Source organism: Palaemon carinicauda, chromosome 8, assembly GCF_036898095.1.
Source record: "Palaemon carinicauda isolate YSFRI2023 chromosome 8, ASM3689809v2, whole genome shotgun sequence".
Classification (NCBI taxonomy): domain Eukaryota; kingdom Metazoa; phylum Arthropoda; class Malacostraca; order Decapoda; family Palaemonidae; genus Palaemon; species Palaemon carinicauda.
This window is the reverse complement of record NC_090732.1, coordinates 131,948,799-131,975,298: the sequence shown is the minus strand read 5'-3', so window position 1 is coordinate 131,975,298 and position 26,500 is coordinate 131,948,799. Positions and strand designations below refer to the sequence as shown.

Sequence of the window (26,500 nt, the reverse complement as noted above, 5' to 3'; positions counted from 1 at the left end):
CCTTCAAGCAAAATAAATCTCTGCAAAGTATTATGGACACGACTTCTTGGAGAAACAAGTCAGTGTTCGCGTCATTTTACTTAAAAGATGTCCAGACTCTTTACGAGGACTGCTACACACTGGGTCCATTCGTTGCAGCGAGTGCAGTAGTGGGTGAGGGTTCTACCACTACACTTCCCTAATTCCAATATCCTTTTAATCTGTCTCTTGAAATGTTTTTTAATATTGTTTTATGGGTTGTTCGGAAGGCTAAGAAGCCTTTCGCATCCTGATTGATTTGGCGGGTGGTCAAAGTCATTTCTTGAGAGCGCCCAGATTAGGGGTTTGATGAGGTCCTGTTGTATGGGTTGCAACCCTTGATACTTCAGCTCCTGGGAGTCTGTCAGCATCCTAAGAGGATCGCTGGGCTCCGTGAGGAAGACAGACTTACAAGGCAGAGTAATCGTCTAAGTCAACTTCCTCACCAGGTACCTATTTATTTTGGTTTTGTTATATTGATAACTGCCAAAATGAAAAAACTCTTAGCTTATACGCTGTAAACATAATTAACTCTGGTCTCTACCCACCTCCTTGGGTGTGAATCAGCTATTATATATTCACCGGCTAAGTTAAATATTTAAAAATGATATTTTAATTATAAAATAAATTTTTGAATATACTTACCCGGTGAATATATAAATTAAATGACCCTCCCTTCCTCCCCAATAGAGACGCAGTGGGATGAGAAGAAATTGAAGGTTTTGTTTACATCCGAGAGTGGTATCTGGCCGACAGTTGGCGCTGGTGGGTACACCCGCAACCTGCATAGCGATCGCTCGCGAGTTTTTTTATGTATGTGTCTGTCGAGCAACAGAGTTGCAGCTATTATATATTCACCGGGTAAGTATATTCAAAAATTTATTTTATAATTAAAATATCATTTTTCAACGCTTACTGTAATTAGGCTGTAATAAAATTCTAATCTGCATGCGTCTAACAAAGGAATATAACCTAATTTCTCCCGTCCGTTCTCCACAATTAACGTTAAATCTCTTATCGGCAACAAATGCGGTGACAGTACACCTTTAGTCGCTAACGTAATAGCTTCCACATAAGTCTTTTGATTTCTCAATGAAATGTGCAATTCTATTATGGATATGATCTAGTTTTGAATCATAATATGTTAACGTTGCCAACAAATCTTGTATTTCCATAATCTGACTGATATTACTAGAATGTTCGTTCACCAAACTCATAATTTGATTGATTGAAGCTAACTGATTCCTTAGTTCTGATAGAATCAATTCATTTTCAGGAGTCAAAAACTCAATTTTCTTATTTTGATTACTAATCTTAAGACGATTGGAAATCCCTAAGGCTAAACTTGCCATAGAACCAAAGATGTTTAGTGCAGCAAAAATAAACGGGTTACGTTTTTCAAGGTTATCGTGTCTTACTGTCCACATCAAAAGGTCACGAGCCAAAGATTCTGCCTCGTAAGTCTTATTTTGCAAGTCGTCGGATAGCATCTCTGCAACTTTTAGTGTCGATGCATGCGAACTCTCTGTATTAAAAGGAAAGTGTCTTCTATGCATTTCATTTAATGAAACAGCAAACCTTGAAATGGCGCTCTTTAAGCTAGTGACCTCATTCTCTGGGAGAAAAATTGCCCGCATGCGTACTTCAACAACTACGTTACTTGATGTAATAAAAACGTCTTCTTGTCTCTCTACTATAGTGCCATATTTAAAATTCATACTTTTAGTTTTAGAGCTCTTCCCACACGAGAAAAATGTCTGAGCGAACAATATCACTCCTAACAATAAAAACTTCATCTTGGAAACCTGTAATGAGAAAAATATATGTAATTACTCCTGTATTTAGAAGAAAAAAATTTTAACATATAAATTTCATAGATAAAGAATAAAAAAAAAAAATTCCCTCACTTCCTTCTCTCTTATTTTAATTTCTTATGTGAGCCAATGGTATAATTCTTTCATCAGTGGGCTGGGATACCTTTTGAACTCTTAAATCTATTGGCTGTTAATGTTTCCAAAATGCTAAATGGGCCTTCAAACTTAGGTGTTAGTTTATAATTGAGTCCTTTACGTACATTTACCTGTATGTATACATTATCACCCATGGTATATGTTTTAGTTGGCTTTGCTATTTTATCATGATTCCTTTTCATTATGATTTGTGATTCTTCTAAATTCTTTCAAAGGATATCAAAACGACCTTTGCTTGCATTTATACATTCTTTTAAAGGATTTGATAAATTAGTTGTAGGCGTTAATACATGGAAAGGTGTTCTAACTGGGGCACCATACAATGCCTCGTGTGGCGACATTTCAATTGATATATGATATGAGTGATTCAGAGTTCTTAGTACCGCAGGTATTGCAATATCCCAGTTGGGGTCTGATCCCCCTAGTGTTAATCTTAATATGTTTAAAACCTTCCTATTTGCTCTTTCCACTAGCCCATTCGACTCTGGGTGATAGATCATGGTATTGATTTTCTTTATGCTAAGGAATTCACACAATGAAGTAAGAAAGTGATTATTAAATTCTCCACCCGAGTCTGAGATTATCATGTGTGGAATTCCATGTTTACAAATGTAACACTCATAAAACTTCCTAGCGCATTCAATCGCAGTTTTAGTTTTAAGCGCTATTAGTTCCGTATATCGAGTCAAAGCATCTACAATTACTAAGAGGTGCTTATTTCCTCTGTCTGACTCATAAAATCCTGTTAATAAATCTAAATGTATCCTTTCAAAGGGTTGATTGGGCATGGGATAAGCTCCTAGGCTGACAGGTGTTTTCGTGTGCCCTTTGTTTTCCTGACAAGTGCGACAATTAGCTATGTGTTTTTTTATATCTGTAAGCATCGTATGCCAATAAAACAATGATTTGGCTTTCTGTGACATTATGGAGAACCCCGGGTGTCCATGCAATGGGTTTGCATGCAACCAATTTAGGACAGTTGATATAAGTGAGATTGGTACTACTACCTGGTCGTTAGTCACATGTGGTGTATTGTGGGTTTTCCTTGTCACGGATCTACACAGAATATTGTCTTTGATGATATAATTTTGCTGCGTATACTTTATATATACCTTATCCTTACTATTGCCTTCCAAAGCATTTATAATTTTTTCTAATTTCTGATCTTTTCTTTGGTCAGTCTGTAATAATTCAGTGCTCCAGCCCAGATCTTCTTGTTCAGATATAGTTTTAACAATAGACATGGATGTTGATATATCTATTAATTCAGCTAAAGGCTCCGTACAAGATGACACGGGGTTGTGTGATAATGCATCAGCAATGATATTTGCTTTCCCAGGTAAATACCAAATTCTCGCGCCAAAGTCTTGAATGATCAAATGCCACCGAGTTCGTTTGGGGCTATGACTGAAGCCTTTAAAGAAGTCGGTTAGTAGTTTATGTCAGTAAGAACCTTAACAGGATAACCGTATATTATGAACTTAAAATGCACTAGTGAATTAACAATAGCTAGTCCTTCCTTGTCTATTACTGCATACTTACTTTCGGAAGTTCTCAGTTTTCGAGAATAAAAAGCTATCGGGAAAAATTGTTTTCATATTGCTGAAGCAATACCCCACCTACTCCTAAGTCTGAGGCATCTGTTGCAATGACGAATTCCTTACCAAAGTCAGGAAATTTTAAGATAGGAGAACTACCCAGTTCATCTTTCAAGGTATTAAACGCCTGTTGATGCTACTCAGACCCTATGAAATCTACGCCCTTCTTCGTAAGATCAGTTAGGGGAGCGGCTATTATTGAATAATTGTGTATAAAACGCCTGTGATATCCACTACACCCCAGAAATTGCTGTATTCCCATGACATTAGTAGGTATCGGAAAGTTACGGATAGCTGACACCTTATCGTGGACTACTTTAAGACCTTGGCTAGACACCGTAAAACCCAAATAGACCAATTCTGTTTTGAAAAATTCACACTTATTAATCTTTACCCTTAAGTTATGTTGTCTTAGTCTCTGTAGCACTAGTTCTAGTTTACGTAGATGTTCTTCTAAGGTATTGGAAAAGATTACAAGGTCGTCCATATAGGCATGCAATATATCCCCTAGCAGGTCTCCAAACACTATGTTAATCATTCTTGTAAATGTTATGGGAGCACAACGTAAACCAAAGGGCATACGTAAAAATTCATAATGTCCCCTGGCTGTGCTGAAGGCTGTGTATGGGATACTATTTTCTTCTAATGATATCTGGTGAAAGCCTTCAAGTAAGTCCAAACTGGTAAAATATTTATTCTGACCTAACAAAGATAAAATATCTTCAGTACATGGCACTGGGAATCGATCAGGGATCGTTTCCTCATTCAAGAGATGGAAATCTATGCAGATACGCCATGTTCGATCTTTTTTTGGTACAACTATTAATGGAAAATTATAAGGACTTTTCAATTTCCTAATGACTCCTTCTTCTAGCATTTTACCTACTTCATCATTTATCTCATTCTGGAATTTCATAGGGAGTCTGTACGAGGGTACATAGATAATTTTCTGCTTGTCCTTCAACCTTATTTGATGTTCTATGACATCTGTCTTTCCTAAGGATCCATCCGTAGTGGAAAAAACATCATGATATTCAGTTAAAAGTCCAAAAAATTTCTGCTGAATTTCTTCTTCTTGGATGTCTTTACTAATTTTATTTTTAATAGATAGCAAAAGGGATTCATCTGCAACTGATTGAGCGTGATTGATTTCAGCAACGGTAAGAATGCGATGATTATAAACTTCTACATCCAGGATATGTTGATTTTTGTGAATTACTAAAGTGGTGTTTAAATGATTACAGACTTCAATATTACATTGTTGATGTGAGCCTACTGTATAAATAGCTTGTGTGACGGACAATCTGTTAGATTTCAAAGTGTCGGAAAGGATTAATATTTCAGATCCCGGTAACGTTTTCTTTATTTGCACTATTAAATTCGAAGGTACGTTCGGCTCGATAGATTGCGTGCAAGACGATATTACGGGTGAACGAAAATTCTGTTTGGTCGCGTATATTATTTCTTTATTAGTGAGACATGTTATTGGTTCTTCAACGTACGTCACTGTTTTATTTGTTGTCTTCTTTTTATCCAAAACTGATTTTAAGGTATTAGAAGACTTATAGAATTTTCCTTTGATATACACGCCGTGCTTGGCAGGGGCTAAGATATTATTTTGATTACCCATAGACGGATATCCTACAGTTTCAGCTGGATACATATCAATGTTTTGTACAACAACAAAGGTATCGGCAAACGTGCGCTTACCGACCTTGATCTGAACATGAGTTACGCCTATTACATTTAATTCATTATTTCCTATACCCGAGAGCTTTACTCCGGACTTCTCTATAGGGAAGTTTGAAAACAACAAATGATGTGTCCTCAAATCCATGATATTACGTGGACTACCAGAGTCCAAAAATAATGTAAAGGATCGGTGTTCTAAATTTACAGCATATTATGTTGGTCGTAACTCATTTTGACTTATTATTGTGTGAATTTGTTGCAAATCTACAGGAGCATGCACTAATTTATTTGATTCGGTCGTGTGTTTCGTAGGAAAATCTATTGCCTCACAATGATCTGATAAAACATTAAATGGATTATTTAACACTACTGATGTTGATTTAAATGACCCAACATCACTCTCTTCCCCACTGGAGTTAATTATGTGGTATTTGCTTTGCTCTGCACATTCTGGAAATTAGTCTGACCTTGTGAGTTCTGGGTAGACGTCCCAGGATCAGAGTTATTCAAAGAACTGTTTGTTTGTTTCTGAACTACATTGACGTTTGGCTGTTTCTTCTTATTGAACTGAGGATTTTTATTTCTATTTCCATATGGAACTGACTGTGGATTTGACTGTATTTCTAGGATTCTGTTGTGTCTTACGTGAGTAGCACTGACTATATGAATGAGTTGAACTATTATGTAACGAACAGAATCTCGTTCTGCAGTCTGCAATCAAGTGACCTTGACGTTTGCAATTATAACACGTTATTCCCGCGACTTGACTATTATTAACTACGTTTACTTGTTGTGGCTTTGTTTCATTTTTTGCAAAAACCTGTGTAAACAAGGGATCAAGATAGACATGTGTTTCTTTATCTGTTTATATATGTCCAATTCTGTACTTGCTTGCGTTAACTTTTTATCAAAACACCGCACTAAAGCCTAAATAGATTAAGTTAAATAGATTAATCTCATAGGAGGCGTCATGTTTACTTTACTTCTTTTTCTATCTCTACGACGCCTTGCAATCCTATCAAAATGTACCGTATTGTACTGTATGGATTGTATTATTTTCCATTTATTATTACATAGTGATAATAACAACTTAATTTACAGGTATTAACAGTTAGTTTAGGTATATTGAATGGTTCAAATGTATTTGGCTGTATGGTATTTCATTGTGGTTATACTGTAGCTTTATTATAGGATTCAATGTGGTGTTTTGTAGGGTTTGGAAGGAATTAGGCAATTTGCATGTGAAATGTGACTCACTACATGAAAAAATCACTTTACGAAAGCCACTCCAGAACTAATTAATTTCGTGTTGTGAGCCATTACTTTACATATACCTCATTGCTATGACAGATTTTAAGCACTGTATCCTTTATTGCAAGGTTCGTGGACCCCGGGCATTGTCACACCACTAGAACATGAGGTGTAAGGAACCTTAACTCTCACCACATGTAGGGTCCGAGTTTGAGCATCCCTGGATAAATTTTCAGCCTGTTGGAACGGATTTCATCTCGCCCAAAGAGGAGTCTCCTTTGTAAAGGACAAAGGTTTATATTTGTGTTGGAACAATGTCAAATTTTGAGATAATTTATATCCTGCCATCACTAACCCCCTGAAAAGCCCCAGTTGCAATCAAAGTAACTTTTCAGGGAGCAAGTGGAGGGAGGGCTGCTGCTCTTCCTGGATTCTGTTTGGTAACTATCGGTCACATCTTCACACCTCTTTATAAAGTTTTAACTGCCGTGTACTTCATCTTCGCTCTTATCTCTCCTATATAAAGGATTCAGGTTTGTATACAGTAGTAAGGAAAATTACACATTATCTCCAAATTTGTCATATTAGTCCATCCATATACCAAAGGCACTTCCCCCAATTTTGGGGGGTAGCCGACATCAACAAGAACAAAACAAAAAAGGGGACCTCTACTCTCTATGTTCCTCCAGCCTAACCAGGGACTCAGCCGAGTTCAGCTGGTACTGCTAGGGTGCCACAGCCCAACCTCCCACATTTCCACCACAGATGAAGCTTCATACTGCTGAGTCCCCTACTGCTGCTACCTCCGCGGTCATCTAAGGCACCGGAGGAAGCAGCAGGGCCTACCGGAACTGCGTCACAATCGCTCGCCATTCATTCCTATTTCTAGCACGCTCTCTTGCCTCTCTCACATCTATCCTCCTATCACCCAGAGCTTTCTTCACACCATCCATCCACCCAAACCTTGGCCTTCCTCTTGTAATTCTCCCATCAACTCTTGCATTCATCACCTTCTTTAGCAGACAGCCATTTTCCATTCCCTCAACATGGCCAAACCACCTCAAGACATTCATATCCACTCTAGCCGCTAACTCATTTCTTACACCCGTTCTCACCCTCACCACCTCGTTCCTGACCCTATCTAATCGAGATACACCAGCCATACTCCTCAGACACTTCATCTCAAACACATTCAATTTCTGTCTCTCTATCATTTTCATTCCCCACAACTACGATCCATACATCACAGTTGGTACAATCACTTTCTCATATAGAACTCTCTTTACATTCATGCCCAACCCTCTATTTTTTACTACTCCCTTAACTGCCCCCAACACTTTGCAACCTTCATTCACTCTCTGACGTACATCTGCTTCCACTCCACCATTTGCTGCAACAACAGACCCCAAGTACTTAAACTGATCCACCTCCTCAAGTAACTCTCCATTCAACATGACATTCAACCTTGCACCACCTTCCCTTCTCGTACATCTCATAACCTTACTCTTACCCACATTAACTCTCAACTTCCTTCTCTCACACACCCTTCCAAATTCTGTCACTAGTCAGTCAAGCTTCTCTTCTGTGTCTGCTACCAGTACAGTGTCATCCGCAAACAACAACTGATTTACCTCCCATTCATGATCATTCTCGTCTACCAGTTTTAATCCTCGTCCAAGCACTCGAGCATTCACCTCTCTCACCACTCCATCAACATACAAGTTAAACAACCACGGCGACATCACACATCCCTGTCTCAGCCCCACTCTCACCGGAAACCAATCGCTCACTTCATTTCCTATTCTAACACATGCTTTACTACCTTTGTAGAAACTTTTCACTGCTTGCAACAACCTTCCACCAACTCCATATAACCTCATCACATTCCACATTGCTTCCCTATCAACTCTATCATATGCTTTCTCCAGATCCATAAACGCAACATACACCTCCTTACCTTTTGCTAAATATTTCTCGCATATCTGCCTAACTGTAAAAATCTGATTCATACAACCCCTACCTCTTCTAAAACCCCCCTGTACTTCCCAGATTGCATTCTCTGTTTTATCCTTAATCCTATTAATCAGTACTCTACCATACACTTTTCCAACTACACTCAACAAACTAATACCTCTTGAATTACAACACTCATGCACATCTCCCTTACCCTTATATAGTGGTACAATACATGCACAGACCCAATCTACTGGTACCATTGACAACACAAAACACACATTAAACAATCTCACCAACCATTCAATTACAGTCACACCCCCTTCCTTCAACATCTCAGCTTTCACACCATCCATACCAGATGCTTTTCCTACTCTCGTTTCATCTAGTGCTCTCCTCACTTCCTCTATTGTAATCTCTCTCTCATTCTCATCTCCCATCACTGGCACCTCAACACCTGGAACAGCAATTATCTCTGCCTCCCTATCATCCTCAACATTCAGCAAACTTTCAAAATATTCCGCCCACCTTTTCCTTGTCATATTAGTATTTTCTGGTAATTTTTACTCTTAATAAACATGACCTCAGGATAACTTATCTAGTCCTGAAACCTCCAAATACCACCCAAAATTTTAACCGCATTGGCAACTTTGCTATGCTACCTCATATTCTATCACCCCATTGGCAATACTTCCAGCTGAACTGGTTGTCCACTCACTTTGACAATCAGATGTAAATGTCCAAGTTCTCTGTTGAATTTTGAATTTCAAATTTCCACATAGCCAGAGGGCTTTCATTCTTCAGGAGTTTGTTGGTTCTTGTGTAATACCAATTACTTTGATACTGTTTTTAAAATCCATGTGTGGATTTTCATCAATTTGTGTAATTTTTTGCGCAATCTAGCTGAAAAAATTCTTTCTTCATGGAACAATTCTGCAATTATCCCTTCAAATCCAGTCAAGAACTGCCTTTCTGTGGGACTGCATAAGTTGCAGGGAGCATAAACCATGTGACAATTGTACTAATTGTAAAGGTAAGGTGTTTGTTTTGCTTCCTGTGGTACTTGCATTGATCTTAGTACTATACTGTAGAAAATGAGTGCTCTTGTTAAACACTAGTTCTTACATCACAAAGGGCTCATAAGGAAACTGTCTTTGCCTTTTGTTGAATTCCTTGTTTGCACCAACACAAATGCAAACTATCGTTCTTTACATATAGGAGATGGGATAGCAGCGTAGTCTGGAATACGGGAGTTAAATCTTTTAACAAGGTGTAAACAACTTGCTGGTTATTACCATGTGGGCAATGGGGAGGCACCCTCTCCTCTGTAGCTCACTATATCTTCACTTAGATTTCAGCTGTCAGAGAGTGAACTTGTTCCTATCTGTCTGGAAGTTTTTGGGTAGGTTCTGCTTTATTTCTTTGACTTTGAAATTAACTTAACCTTTTCGTTGTCTTTCCAGCTTGCTTGCATGCATGTGTATTATCTTTTGGGACTTATCCAGGTGTGCCGCTTAAGACTTTCTGCAAGCACTTGGGAAAGAGTGGTGATCCTTTATCACTTGGTTAGACTCGTGGTAGGGAGACTCCGCCGTTTCCTTTAGCGAAACGATGATGCCTCCCTCTCTGAGAGATTTATCCACTGTTCTTTCCTTTCAGAGAGCTGATACCCTTCGCTTACTGTGGCCTTCTCTGGATACTTGTGGATCTCTATCGGAGGATAGACTTCAACAGTTACTGAAAGAGAAACGTCGCCCTCAAGTGGGTGCGTCAAGGGTTCCTCCTCCTCATTAGGCTTTCCCTTCTGCATCTGATGCCACTGCAGATCTCTCATTATGGCTTGGCCCTTTTGGGTCTCTTCCTCACTAGAAGTCTCCTTCATTTGCTGCTTGTCCTCCATCAAGATCATCATCTAGGGAACCCCGAAACTCTTCAGATCCTAAAAGCTAGGCCTCATCATAGGTGCAATCCCTCCTCTTAGGTGAGCGATCTAAGCCTCTTGCAGTCAGCGTAGACCTTTCCCTGGGGACTCCTTGGCCAGACCCTCGGATTCTTCAGACGCTGGTCACTTAACTGTTGGGCGATTTCCTGTTGATGCCTCTCCTTTTCCTTTGCGCAAGGTATGCTTTTCTGTAGAATATTGATGATCTTCTAAGAGACGAAGGTCTTCTTTCTCTCACAAGCTGGCCTTGTCTTCGCCATCTCAGATATTGTCAGTAAAGTGCCCTACTGCTTCCCCTCTTTCCTTGCGCAATCACTTCAGATTGTTTCAAGAGAGGTCCTCTCCAGGCCTGTAGGATCACAAGACTCTTTGTAGCAGTCGGCGCAGATGCTTCCCTTCGGACACCAACCGTCCTTCGCCTTCACAATCCAGATGCTCCTCACCATCACGCTCCAGTCACTCCTTGCCTTTGCAATCCAGGCATTTTTCTCTTGTGCATTCCTGACATTCTACTTTGCTGCGTTACAGACGACCTTCAGGATGAACCTTGCCCTTGCAATCCAGATTCCTAAATTGCTTTCAGACCTATTCTGGAAGACTTCTATTGTTCGGTATTGGTTTAGATTGCAAAGACTTCCTAATTATTTATCCTGTCAGACTTCAAACCATGTAATGCATTCTAGATATTTTGAGTTGCACCCAAAATCTCCTCAACCTTATGGCTTCCAGGTAAAACCATTAGTGGACAATTTAGATATAGGTAGAAATATAAAATGCTCCCATGTAGGATATCATCAACCCTTGCATGGAAATTACCAGATATATCTTTTTGTAAATATTTTATTGGCATAAAAAAAGAACATGACTGACTAGAAAGCCAGGTTGCTCTTTATGGAACCTGTTGAAGAACACAGGGAATCAACTTTTATATATACTGATGGCTCCAAATCTGATGCTGGTATTGGATTTGGAGTATATAGTAGTGCTTTTAATTGTAGAGGTGTAATTCCTCTAGCATCCTCTATATTTACTGCCGAACTATATGGCATACTAACTGCTACTGAGAAAATAGCGTTACAAGACGAGGGAAATTTTACCATTTTTAGTGATCCAAGAAGTGTCCTACAAGCTTTAAAAGTTTTTAATTGCAATAATCTTCTAGTTTTAAAAATTTTAGAGTGGCTTTTAATTATTGGCATGAAAGGTATAACAGTTAGATTGTGCTGGGTTGCGGCATACGTAGGTGTATCTGGAAATGAGAAGACAGATTCACTGGCAAATAGTGCTGCAGTGGATTTGCTACCAAGAAGGTATCCCATTCCTAGTTATGATTTTTTACCTACAATTAAGAATTTTATTTATGATAATTGGCAACAGCATTGGGATAGTTTACTTGAAAGTAAGATGAGAGAAATGAGTAATGTTATATCTCCTTGGAGGTATAGCAGGATACCCCGAAAGTGGGAGACTACTCTTTGTCATCTCCGCATTGGTAACACTCAGATGACACATGAGTTTTTGCTAGCTGGCCAACGTCAACCATATTGCGACGACTGTTTGGTACCATTGACAGTGAGGTATTTGTTAACCGAATTTCCCACATATAGTAGTGAGAGAAATAGGTATCTGTTTGAGGCTCGAGGGGAGGATGGCAAGTTCATCCTTGCCAAGATTCTTGGACATGTGTCCTACCGTGCTAGTGGTATTTTTAGCTTTATTTCAAAAGCAGGTCTTCTGAAAGGTATTTAAGTTTTAAAATGACATCTTTGCTTTTATGTTGTTTAATTGAATATTTCTATTTACAATAAATAATAATGGCGTCAATGACCTTATATAGTCAGGATGCCAGAAAACCTCAAATTAATCAATCAATCACCTTTGTGATGAAGGTTTTTTTCGTCTTCATGCTCTGACTGTGCCTCTCCAGTTCAATCCATGCATACTTCTTCCACTGCCTTACACTCTCCTTTATCTTTCTATGAGTTCTATTCGTCTTCTCACTCAGATCAGGCCTTGATTTTGCTCACTGGACACTCTTTATGTTCCAACTAGACCTCCCCCCTTATGAGACAATCATAATTCTCTTTCAGCTTCGAGTCTTGCTTCCTCTGTTCTCCTTGTCAAGGTACGCTACTTGGCGTCCTGGATCTCCTCTCTTCTAAGGTTTTTCTTCAGTGATTAGAAGTCGTTCATCCACACTTGCAGCAATCGAGAGCCCGTTTTGCACAGCTAGGAAATAAAGGTCCAGTACACTTTGGACGCCCATTCTTCTGTGACTCATCATGTATCAGAGGCCAACTCTTCTCTTGCAAGAGGGGAGGAATCAGGTAAAGGTAAGATCTGTCCGAACCCAGCTTCCTTGGAAGACGCACAGGCGTATATTTCAAGGAAGTCATGCAAAGCGGAGCATCCTGTTCCCGACAGAGTTATATGCGTACAAGACGCAGACTACATTGATGCTCCCTCAGAAAGAAAGACTGCAAGACCATTTCCAACTCGGGAAAGCCAGGCCGAGGTATCACAGTGGCTCCCTTTTGCCAGGAGATATTACTCTCACAAAAACGTACAGGTTGATCTTGCTCACCTTCTCAGAGGATCTCCCTGGTCCAACTTCCAGAGACCTTCATCTCAGACCTTCTGATCTGTTGTGTCCCTTTTCGTCAGGCACTCAGAAAAAGTAGCCGAAGGAGTTGAAGGCAGTCAAAAAGCTGCTTGTTCAACCTCCAAGGGTTAGCAGCCTTCTGCTCTGTTCCAGGTGACTTTGATTTCTCAGCCCACCTCTCCGCCCAGCACAACATCCCATCTCTGCTGACTTGGCCTCAGTTGTTTGCATTGTCTCTCCTCGCATTTGCAATTCCCGCTTCGGTCTTTTTTGAGCAGAATCACGCTTTCATGTAAAAAAGTGATGCATTTGTATACAGAAGTACATATTTCTACAGTATATTACCAGGTAAATATAAACACTGTACTGGAGTATGATTCCCAACAGTACGGTGCAAGAGACGATGCATCAGGAGTTGCGTCATGCTTCAAATCTGCTACGTAGAACTTCCTAGGAAAATGGTTTGTGGTATTTGTATAAAGTATGTACACTTAGTTAATCTTGAATGCAGTTTCATTGTATACTTACTGTACTGTGCAGTATTACAGTAGTGTATAGTATTGTTTAGTAATCACTGTATTCTGTACAATACTGTATGTAAATTACTACATGTACTGTACTCTGATATATAAATGTAGGCTATGTGTGCGGCGAGTTGTCAAACAATGCTAGTCGTCTGAACAAAAAAAGTGAACACGTACAGTACAGTTAACTGTACTGTAGTGATAGTATTGTACTGAACATATATTACAGTAAAATATACACTACAGTATCAGTAAGTGTTATATTAGATAGGAACCAAAGGGATTTGTTGTTATAAGTGTCCTGATGTCTTTTTTAATATTACGTACAATACTTTCCTGTACTGTACTGTAACCTTACTGTGTCCACTATGTAATGTACACATGTGCATATGTACTGTACACTTACTGAAATGTTTTCCTTCAATTACAAAATACTTATACTGTGATAGAAACAAAGTGAAAACAATATTAGGCAGTACTTTGTGTGTTAATAGACTGTGCGTAGGCTATGCACTGTGAGTTGGTAGGGTTACGAATTATTCCACCCTAGGGCAGCAAGTATTCATGGATTCTTTTTCTTCCCACCTGTCTCTGTTACCTAACCCCCACAAACAATGGCCAACTGTATTCAGGTTCTCCAGTCTTGGTACCTCCTTCCATTCACCAGCACTCCTCCTCCTCTAATTCATTCCCCAGTGATGTCACCATCCTATCGCCAGAGATCCCAGAAGCATGAAGCCCTTCTGCTAAAGGTTCAGGAAATGGTTGATAAGGGTGCCTTTCATTAGGTGTAGGACGGGTCTCTCAGCTTCTTCAGTCGACTCTTTCTTGTAAAGAAGGCATTGGGAGGCTGGAGACTTGTCATCGACCTCTCATTCATGAATCTCTATATCAGGCAAACTCCATTCAAAATGAAGACAGCGGCTATGGTGATTCAAGATGTCTGAGCGGTTGACTTTATGTTCACAGTAGACCCAAGCAATGTTTATTTTAGGGTTCCAGTCTTTCCCGCATCCAGAAAGTACCTTTGGGTATTATCAGACAGGAAGGTTTACTAGTTCAAGGACCTCTGCTTCGGCCTGTCAACAGCTCTCCAGGTATTCACAAGGATCTTCCAGCTGGTGTTCTGCATTCGCCTTAACGGGATCAGACTGCTGTGGTACCTCGATGACTTGTTGATTCTGATGGAATTTCGAAAGATACAATACTTCTGTCGCACCGGGACATGTTTCTCAAATTTTGGCAGGATTCTGGCAGTCCTGATACATTGGGAGAAGTCTGCCCTCTCCCCAACCCAGTGCCTGGCTTACCTAGACATGAAGATCGACACCATCCAGGGAAAGGTTTTTTCGTCAGAAGACGATGCCACAGCTCCGTCAGGTGACTTTTCCGTTTCTACGAGGCCCTCATCTTCCACACTTCAGTGACAAAGGTTACTAGGGTATCTGGCTTCTTTAGAGCGACTAATCTCTGAAGGAACGATGCATGTGAGGAACTTGCATTGGAACTTCAGATCATTGTGGTTTCAGTATCAAGACGGTTTGCAATTTCTGGTTTCTTTGGGATCAAGCTCCAAGGAAGATCATTGCTAGAGTGATCTCTCCAACCTCGAGGAAGCCTGTCCTGTGATGTATCCTCCAGAGTACAGACTCTTCACAGGTGCATCATCCAAAGGGTAGGGAACCCATCTTAAAAAACAAATGGCCTTGTGACCTAGTCAGTGTCAGACTAAAGTTGCAAGTATCCTGGTTGGCCTTACAGCAGTTTTGCCCTCCATCGAAGTTACTTGGTAGTGTTGATGAAGGAAGGACAAAGTATCATTGTCTGACAGCTAGTTGTTGGAAATCCTGGAATGTGCAGAGGATAATGCAATCTTTGTGTCCGCCTGCTTCATTCCTGGCAAGAGGAATATCTTTGTGGACCAACTGAGCATAAGGACTCAAGTGGTTGATGGAGAATGGTCTTTGAGTCCTCATTTAGTGAGAAAAGTAATGACTTTTGGGTTCCCCAATGATTGACATTTTTGCGACAGACCCAAACGCAATGCTACCAGTTTACTGCTCTCCGATGCTTGACCCGTCTGCTACATTTGAGTATTTGCTTCATCCTGGGGACAGGCTTGACGTTTATGCCTCTCCTCTAATTTGCCTTCAGAGAAATGCCCAATCATCTGATGAACTTTATTGTTATGATGTTGTTTCGCTGCATGTGGTACCCGGACCTTCTGCAGTTGCTCTCAGAAGTCCCGAGAGAACTCCCACACCTTCCACATCTTCTGCAGCAGCTCCATGTCAGGATCTTTTACAGTACAATAACTTCCCTGCAACTTCATCTATGGAGGTTATCCAGCATCTCTCTAAGAGAGGCTTTTCCAAGGAAAGTGCTCTCCAGATGTGTGGGTACCTCCAAAAGTCCTCGACAGTTATTTATCAGGCCAAGTGGGCCGTCTTCTGTGGTTGGTGCCGTGGGAGGGGTATCTCTCCGCTCCAGGCCTCTCTTCCAGTAATCACAGACTTCTTGTACTATATCCGTAAGGAGAAAAAATATTCTTTTTCTGTGATAAAAGGCTATCGCTTGGCCTTGATCCAATTCTTTAGACTCAACAGAATAGACCTTTCTTCTTCTTGTCTTCATACATCTGATACTCTACTGGCAACTGTGATGCCAACTGTAGGTACATGAAAAGACACATTTAACATGTACCAGTATTCATTATTATTGTCATTATCTTATATGTACCATTTATTGTATTATGTGCTTTCAAGCATTATTTCCAGATGTTGCATATCAGCAGATTAATTCATGTCTTAATTATATGATATGGCAACATTGTATTAGCATTGGCAACACTAACTTATTGTTCCCATGTTGCACTGTCTTGTTTGTCCTTGTCTCTTACTGATAAGTTATCTTTCCGTTGTTCCCACGGACTTTGTATTTTTCTCGTAATAGACATTAAGAACCTACAGTGAAAGTAATAATGGCCCCAAGAGGTAGACTTAAAGGTCAGGGACCATTCAGTGACATGGGTGCCCACAATGTTGACGATGCCCACACCCAGAGTGTTGGGGGAGTGTTGAATCCCACTGCCTCTCCCTCCCCACCTTTTTTAAGCCCGCACTATCAACCACCGTCTGCTTCTCAAGCTACTGGGACAGATTTCCTCACTTTGATTAGGTTTGTAGATGAATCTTGCTTGTACGATGATGAAAGAAGACAAAGGGAAGATGAAGAAAGAAGACAAGAAAGAAAACGTGAAGGAGAAAGAAGGGAACAAGAAGCGATTCGCCTAAGAGAGGATGATCTTAGAAGAGAAGAAGAAAAGGCAAGATTTACTGCTCTCATTCAAACTCTTGCACCTATCATCCATTCTCATCCAGGTACTCTTACACCTGGCACAGAAGCGACTTCAGACTGTAATCAATCTGCTCTCCCACCTCCACAGAAAGCAACGGCTCAAACGCCACCCCCACTTAAAGCAGATGCAACAATCCAAATGTTCAGGGAATGGAGACGTCGGTGGGATGACTATGCCATCATGGTGGATCTTTCTTAGCTTTCTTGTGAAAAGCAGATGATCCAGATGAGGATGTGTTTAACTCTTGAAACACAGCATGTTTTAGAATACGCATTACAAATTTCTCTTTTCGCAGATAAGTCTGTAGATGAAGTCCTGGGTGCTCTACAATTGCACATAAAGAATTTAAGGAACGAAGTGCTTCGCTGAAGAGAGTTGCTTAGCTGTAAGCAAATGGAAGGAGAATCTTTTGCCGATTTCTACGTGAGACTTTGTCACATCGCGGAAGAAGTTGATTTATACCCAGGTAATGCAGCTGCATGTGAAGAGACTCAGCTGAAAATGATCATCTTGATGGGTATCCAAGATGCAGAGTTAGTCCAGAAGTTGATTGCCTTGAATACCAAGTCTCCTCTACAAGATTTTGTCACCGCCTGTCGATCGTATGAGGCAGCTAAAACTGCAACTTCTGCCATACGTAGGCCACCCAGACAGTTGTGTGCCATTTCCGCCTACAAGAGAAGCAAGAAGCCAAGCGGAAAGTCTCCACCTTCGCCGAAGTCCTCGAAGCCGGCTGCTTTATGCGAGTACTGTGCCTGACAGCACGAACTGCATAAATGCCCCACTGCCAACAGTACCTGCAAAAACTGTGACCATGTTGGTCATTGGTCCAGAACATTGAAGTGTCCTGCCAGCAAAATCCAGTGCTGTCGTTATCACCGTATTGGACATTTCGATAAATGCTGCAAGGATAACAAGAAAAATGGTCGTCAAGACAGATCTTCAAGCAACTGTGGTGCTTCTACAGTTTCCAACAAACCAAAAGTTTCACTGACCAGCTGTCTTTGCTTAGGATCGCCTTCTGCCATCTCCAGACTTCCTTTAATCTATTTTGGAGGTCAAACATGTAAATAGATTCAAGGAGCTACCCTTCTCAGCAACCACATTGCCTTCAACAGCCAAGGAATACTTTTTTCAAGAGTTTAAAGATGTGTTGGTCTCAAAGAAGATTTGAAGACAAATCTTCTCAAGCTAATGACCGGTCCTCCCTGGAGAATCCACCTAAAGGATGGTGCAGTGCCTTTTGCCATCTACACTCCAAGACAGATTTCTTTTGTGTTTAAGGACCAAGTCAAAGAGGAGCGTGATTCTATGGTGGCTCAAGGGATAATCAAACCTGCTGGTGATAACCCTTCAGTTTGGTGCCACCATCTCGCCGTCGTTGCCAAGACTGGGACAGGAGTACGTATCACCAGCGACCTAACCATGTTGAACAGCCAATCTTCTCGTCCAGCCCACCCTTCACCCACACCCTACACAGCTATTCATAGTGTGGACCCGATCGTTTCTTCACCACAGCAAATGGAACTGGTAGAAGAAGATCAACATTTGACCACCTTTATAACGCCATGTGGTCGGTTCATACTTTGCAGAGGACCGATGGGCTTCGCAGCTACTGGCGATGCCTTCTGCCTGCGAGGTGATATGGACCTTCAAGGTGTCCAAAATTGTGTTAAGGTCATAGACGACCTTCTCCTCTACGTTGAAGACTTTGTTACACACCTTCATCATATCCATGAAGTACTCGCCAGGTGCCATAGACGACGACCTCCTCTTCGTTGAAGACTATGTTACACACCTTCATCATATCCACGAAGTGCTGACCAGGTGCCGCAAGTTTGGGATCACACTCAACAAGGATAAATTTGTGGTCGCCGCCCCCTCCGTTAACTTCTGTGGATACCATCTCTCAGGAGATTACATTTCAGCTAATCAGCAGAAAGTCAGTGCCATCAAGGATTTCCCAACCCCTGCTAACCTGACAGACCTCAGATCGTTCATGGGACTGGTCAACAGCGAAGTTTACCCCTGACATCTCCATTGCAGCCCAACCTTTACGCCCCCTGATAAGCCTCAAGAGAACATTTGTCTGGACCTCCAACCATAATGAAGCATTTCAACACGTTAAGTTAGCTCTCACCTGTCCACCAGTTCTTGCCCTCTTTGATCCAGACCTACCCGTTGTTCTTCAAACGGATGTTTCACGCCTACTTGGCATTGGATATGCTCTCTAGCAGGACCATGGTAATGGACACCTGTGTCTAGTTCAGTGTGGTTCTCATTTTTTCGCTGGTGTAGAGACATGCTATGCCATTATTGAGCTTGAGATGCTAGCCGTTGTCAGGGCAATGACAAAGTGCAGGCTGTATCTAGCCGGCCTAAAGCACTTTACTTTGATGATGGATCACCAGCCCCTCATAACAATTCTGATTAGTTATACACTGGATGCCATTGAAAATTCCCGTCTCCAGCACCTCAAGGAGAACATCTTGCCTTACATCTTTACAGCTGTGTGGTGTGCTGGTAAGTTGCTCTGCGTTCCAAATGCATTATCTCGACCCCCGGTCAGCCACCCTACACTGGAGAATGAGATTTCAGGTGCTGCTTCTGCTGCTCATCTCCGAACTGTCATAGCCATGATCACCGTTACTCTTTCAGATGAGTCTTCGGCTCAGGATGCCGACAGGATACTCCAGGATCTTCGTTATGCAGCAAGAGCAAATCCTGCGTATACTCGTTTACTCGATTGTGTCGCATCAGGATTTCCTTGCAACAGATATGATCTTCACAATTCCGTACTTCCATACTGGAAACTATATGCAGATCTTTATGCTGATGATTACCTAGTCTTGTATGGAGGAAGAGTTGTAGTTCCTGCCGCCCTTCTTCGCCTCGCCTTGTCCCACTTGCATAACAGCCACAGAGGTGTAGGAGCGACCAAATACTGAGCAGGGCGGTCAGTTTTCTGGTCTTGCATTGACTCTGGCATTGCCAACACAGTCAGAGCTTTTGAGGCATCTCACACAGTGCAGCCATCTCAGCAGCAGGAACCTTTAATGAACGACGACAACCCAACAAGACCCTTTGAGTCTGTCTCAGGGGACTTCTTTGTTGTCGCAGGGAAAGCTTTCCTCGTTGTCGTCGATCGCCTACCAGAATGGCCTGTTGTCGCACCGTGCAAAGGCGATAATACTGCTGCTAACACAATCAGGATTTTCTGCAAATACTTTCGTGAAGTTGATGTTCCTCTTCGCCATAGAACAGGTGGAGAGCCACAGTTCACTAGCACAGAGTTCAGGGATTTTTATGAAGAGATGGGGAGTTCGACACATTATCATCACCTCACTATCCGCAATCGAATGGCCATGCCAAAGCCGCTGTGATGTCAGTTAAGCTCCTCATCCTGAAAACTTCCCCGTCTGGCAACATCGATTGTGAAGATTTTGACCGTGGCTTGCTGGAGCTCTGGAACACTCCTAATTTTACAGGACGCTTCCCTGCCCAGAGCCTGTATGGCCGACTTCTCAGGTCGTATATCTCTGCCCATCCAAAAGCGTTCTCCAAGGAGTGGCAGATCAAGATTGAAGACTGACCGCCATGCTGCTGCCCGCTGTGAGCAAGTAAAAACCCAATATGACCAGCATGCCCGTCCCCTGCCGAAGTTGAGTGTCGGACAGCAAGTTTGGATTTAAGACCCGACCTCTCATCGTTAGGACAAAGTTAGTATTGTCATGGGCCTTGGAAAGTCAAGAGACTATCAAATTCATTCGTCTCCCTAGTGGTCGTATGTGATGGCGTAATCGCCGTTTTCTTTGCCCAGTGCCACCCACTGTCAGTGACCCCTCTCCCCCTGACCCTGGGGCCTCTTGCCCAGACTTAGAAAGAGAGTCCTTTGTCAGTATCCCTCCAGTGAACCCAGGTCGTTCCCAAAGACTCATAGAAAAGAGTTCTCTCGAGATTTCACTACAGGGGTGAGGGGAGGGAAGTGTAAGTACATGAAAAGACAAATTTAACATGTACTAGTGTTCATTATTATTGTCATTTATCCTATATGTACCATTTATTTTATGTGCTTTCAGGCATTATTTCCAATGTTGCATATCAGCAGATTAATTCATGTCTTAATAATATGATATGGCAACACTGTATTAGCATTGGCAACACTTGCTTATTGTTCCCATGATGCGCTGTCTTGTTTGTCCTGATCTCCTATTGATAAGTTATCTTTCTGTTGTTCCCACGGACTTTGTATTTTTCTCCTAATAGACATTAAGAACCTACTTTAAAAGTTGTATCCTTGCCCCACCTAAGGTTGAGGAGGTTACCAACATGTACACCAACTACTCTTTTCCCTTGCCTCTCGACTTCAGTCGCTCACGCGAGACAGGCGGCAGTTAGTGGTGCTGGTCTTGGTACCGGCACCATTGGGCCGAGTTGTAATGCCCGTCAATGTTTGCCCGACTGTAGACCAGCCGGACTGACTAGGCACTCAATCCTTGTGGCCAAGTTGCCTTCTACCTGTGATCCTCTCATCTTTGTGTCGTTCCCCCAATAGTTAGGTGACGTGGGAATGCAGGTGTGTGTTGGTGCCTTTGGTGGGTGGCATTGTGTTAACCCCCAATATCACCTGACACTGAACCAGCTTGTCTGTCCAAGCATTCACTCCTTGGATTGAGTCTCCAGCTACTGTAGCTACTTTCCTCTTGGCACTAGGCACAAGGGATGGGTGACAGTCAGTACTATTGGCTCTTTGGTTGTCTTTTTGGGACATGTCACTCCCTCATTGTTCACCTAACAAAATACCAGGTGAGTGCCTCATGTGACCAGTTGATTGTCCTGTCACTCCTCTGTTGGGTTCACTCCTGTTTGGTGGGTGCCTGACAGGAGTATAGATGGATAATCTTGTCACTCACACTTCTGGGTTGAGATGCCAACTACTGCAGCTACTTTCCTCTTGACTCCAAATACATAGAATGGGTGGCAATCAGTAGTGCTGGCTCTTTGTGGGTTTCTTTCGGGGAGTGTAGTCAAACCCTCATTGTTTGGTGAACAAAAGACCTGGTGAGTGCTTCAAGCATTCCTTCTTGGTCTGAAGCTGCTGTTGCCAGCTTTCTCTGCCTCTTCCACTGGGCTTCAGGCAGACTGTAAGATAGCAGGGTTGCCAATGTGGTTAGAATCTGGGTGGTTTTTGGAGATTCAGGGCTAGCTAAATTATTCAGGTAAGTATTATTGATATTAATGTTATTGTGAAAATTCCATTTCCTTATTTTGTTCCACATTCCTACTACGGTATAGTGTACTGTATATTATTTTGAAACCAACAAGATTTAGTCTGTTTATGCAATTCATAGTACTTTTTTTATTTACAATTAAAAGAATTTACTGTATGTTATAACTGAACCTTAAAGGTTGACTATAGACATTACTTAACCCTTTCGCTACGAGGCCATGGATTCACTACTGGAGCTCTATGTGAGGTTTGTCATCATCGGATGTACTCGCTCATTTACTCAATAATAAGCTGCATTTCCATGTTTATTTGTTTTACTGCTGATTACAGAATAATTTTTTTTAAATCTTGCTTTATTCTCCATTGTATTTCACTCTAAATAACTGAAATAAGATAAAAAGATAAATCTCCTCTTCTGTCAACTATTTCCTTTACTGGTAAGAGTAAGTTTTCGTCTTGTGGGTGGGACTTATAGTTGAAGGCAGGGCGACTTTTTCTGTGATTTGAACACTGGGACAACATAGAAAAACAATAAAATAGACCTTACATAATAATGAAAAAGGACTGGAATTGCAAGTATTTTTGGTTGGTGATGAGGTTAGATGTGAATACACCAAAATAGATCTAATATAATCATGAATAAGGACTAGAATTGCAAGTAGCCTATTTTGGTTGGTGGTAGGATGACAGTCTCCAATTGGGTGTGTCGAGGTGTTGAGTAATGCTTAAGGTAGGGAATGTTGCCATTGGCTAGAGAGACTGGGATGATTATTTTTAGATTGGCTAAAGACAGGAGGCGGAGGAGCTAATATTAGGGAGAGAAGATATTTTTGTGAAATTTCCCCGAGTGTGAACGTGTGTGACATGCAACCATGTGCTATACTCTTTCGTAGCTGATAGAAATTATAACAATAATAATAATAATTATAATGATAATAGTGATGAAGATGACGTTATCCCGATGTCACTGTGTGTATTACCAGGCATGTTTTGACAAACCAACGTCATTGAGGCGAAGGGGTTAAAAGGGTCTGTGCAGCATTTCTTTGGCTCCTAGTTGAACTTTACCTCCATTCTTGCTTCCTTTTTTCCATCTGGCTCTCCAACCTCCTATAACTTTTATCTCATATTGTAACTTGTGATTTTACCTTAAATGTACTTGGATGCTGAATGGCCTATGTAGCTATGTAGTCCAAATCCATAGATCCATCTTATGGTTAGTTGAATTTAATCTTTCAGAGATGATGACATACTTTATGTCTCTGAGGGGGAAGACTTTGTGCTACCTGCACAACCTAGTCCGGGAGTTCGACCTCGAGGTTATGTCGGTGCTGGGACAACTAATGTATCTGTAGCTGGTCCAGTATCATCTTGTGGTAAGTTCATATTGTTACTCTACTTTTTTTTATGTCATGAAAGGTTGATGTTAATCACTTTAATGAGCAAAAAACAGAAAAGTTATTGGGGACATATAGTATGAGTCATTTTAATTCTGATGAAATTACTGTATGTTGAATAGTCTATGTAATGATGTAAGTCATTCAAAATTTTCACTGAAAAGGAGAGGAGACTTTTGAGAATGGAGTCTTTTTTTCAATTTTTTTGCATGATTTTTTTATACTTGACATAATTCAAGTCGTTCCGACAAGAATACAAACCTGAGTTCTTTACAAAGGGTATGACATCAGCGAAGCAGGAACACTGCTATTAAAACTTTTAATGAGGTATCAACAACCATATACAGTAGGTTGTTACCAGTCGATAGCGAGGAAGCACCACTCTCCTGGTCACTCACAAGGACTCCAATGTGATTTCAGCAGTCGAAGGAGACAACTCTGTCGCTGCTGGTTGGAACCTGGCCAAATTCTAGCTTTGCTCTAGGTCTCCATTTCTGGTTTGACACTATTATATATTGAGGATATTTTCCTTGAGTCAAGAACTTGATTAATGCTATCATGTTTGCTTTAACTCCATAGTTTCCAACACGCATATGTGAGCAACGCACTTCCTTTCAAGTGCTGTTGATTATACGTTTTCAGCCTCGCTTATTAGAAGCTAGTCGCTTTGCGATCTGATCGCTAATGGCTTTTAACAATTTGGTCTGATGATCAAATTGTTTTTAGCAATTTGGTCTGGCAATCAAATTTTTTTTCAGCAATTGGTGTGGCGATCAAATCGTTTTTAGCAATTTGGTCTGGCGATGAAATCGTTTGCAGCAATTTGGTCTGGCAATTAAATAGTTTGTAGCAATTTGGTCTGATGATCAAATCCTTTGCATCGATTTGAGAGGTTTGCTTAACAAGCTGCCTCTCAGCACCCTCAGCAGGCGCTCAGATGGAAATTAACCTTTTGCTTGAAAGATACAGTATACTTTAGCCAGGATCTCCCTCTGAGCTCGTCAACCCTTTTGGGTTTTTCAGTGGACACAGTCGCAAGCCTGAGTTGTTGTCCTAACCAGGTAGCCTATCTGACCAAGTGGCTTAGAAGCACCTGCATGCGCTGATACCAGAGTGCTGTAGCTCTTTGGAGCTCCCTGTAGATCTTGGTAAGCTGTCTCGGAGTGCTCAAGGTGAAAGCATTCCTTTCACCTGAGATTGCTTTGAACAAGTGATTTCTCAACATGCTTATGCACAGCGAGTATTCAAGGCTCAAATTATCTATGTGGTCGCTCCATGTATGATCGCCAATCTGCTCACCTGGCTTTGTTGAGAACGCAATGTCATAAGCTAGTACTCTCACCTCAACCCCCATAGCTCTTGTTTGCCCTCGCACAACTGAGCTTGCTCTGCCTGTTGGGGTAGAATACATGAGCCAGACTCTCTCCTTTGTAATTGCACTCCCAACAGTCCATGTCTTGCACTTACCCCCCGATCAGTGAGCCTACTTCACCTGGGTGATTTGTGCTTCTCTGGGGCTCGCTCTCCTGATGGCCTGAAAGACAGGCTTAAAGCAAGCATTCTCCTAGTACGCTCAGTACAGTATTTACAGAAGGTAATCGCAAAGCTTTTCCCTGCGTTCAAGTGTACTCTCAAGGCAATCGTTTGTGTCATCTGAGCACTCGCTCTCAAAAGAATATTTATGGGCTGGTAAATGTCCTTTCTAATCTCCAAATGTGCATGAGGTGGTTAGGGGTCTAAAATAGTTGGGTTATTCCCTTGCTTGGACACAGATCACTCTAAAACCAAGATGTGTATGTTTTTTATCTAGAGACCTTAGTGTCTGCGATAGCTATGTATGCTTTTATGTGTTCGCTATCCAGCGTTCATATGTTAGGGAAGAGTCTTTTTTTTTGTTTCTGAAAACGAATTCGTCCTAGAGCCTGAGTCTATCACGACTAGAGAAAGGGCTATCAGAGGATATGACATTTCCCTATTATTCCCTATCCATCTCCTGTAAGATTACACCTAGAAATCTTGGGTATGCCTGTGGAGGATTCTTGAGTTTTTTTAGGATGATTTGACTCGGGGAGTCAAAATTCAGTTGATTATTTTGGGAAAGATGAATTACTTTAGCTTTGTAATATTTCTCCTTTTCTTGATTGCACAATTACGATCCTGCATTCTAGTTTGGGCATTCTTCCCTTACAATAAAAAAACAACAAGAATATAGGTGTGTTTATACAAAGCACTTGCCTTCTGATAGCAAAGAAACATGTCATAAGCAACAATACCACCTTAGGGTAGTACAGTACCTGAAACGAGGAAATACTATCTCTTGTTAGTTTGGCTTTCTGGAGGTACATATCCTGCTTTGGATAGAGAGCAATGCAATCTCCCTGTCAGGTCACTTAATCTTAGGAAAGGAGAACATCTTGTTAGACAATCTGGGCAGGTGGACTCAGATAGTCTGGATCAGAGTGTTTTTTATATCCTCGGACAAGAACACTTAATGTTTTTTGGGGGTTCACCAATGATAGACCTTTTGCATTGTCCCTCAAGCAGAAATTCCCAGTATCCTGCACCCCAGTAACATCACCAGAGACGGCGTTAGAGAATGTTTCTCGACATCCTTGGAACATTCTCAAGGTCTATGCCTTTTCCCTATTTTGCCAATTAAGGAAGAATCTCAACAGGATCAGAGTGACTCATATCCTCAATATATAACTAATTTTCTCCACTGTGGCTACAAGTAGAGTGATATACTTGTCATTCCACTGTCACTGTCAGGTTTCCGAGGGAGTTGCTTCCCCTTCCAGAACCTTTACAATAATAACACACCCAGATCCTCCATAATTCAGTGGAGTCCTTACATCTTCACACCTAGAGGTTATGAATTATCTCCTTTTGAGTAAAATGGGCCTTCTTTCTGTAGTTGGTATCGTTGGAAGGGGTGTCTCTCTCCTCAGAGCCTCTATACCCCTGA

At 41.3% G+C, this 26,500-nt stretch overlaps 1 protein-coding gene across 1 annotated transcript in view; it reads left to right on the top strand.

The window, feature by feature from the left end:
• The window catches only part of LOC137645944 (BTB/POZ domain-containing protein KCTD9-like), a 131,717-nt gene that overhangs the window by 38,064 nt on the left and 67,153 nt on the right, over positions 1 to 26,500 (top strand). The window contains exon 3 of the mRNA XM_068379016.1: positions 23,378 to 23,514. Coding sequence (XP_068235117.1) covers positions 23,378 to 23,514 — 137 coding nt within the window. The remainder of the gene's footprint in view (positions 1 to 23,377; positions 23,515 to 26,500) is intronic.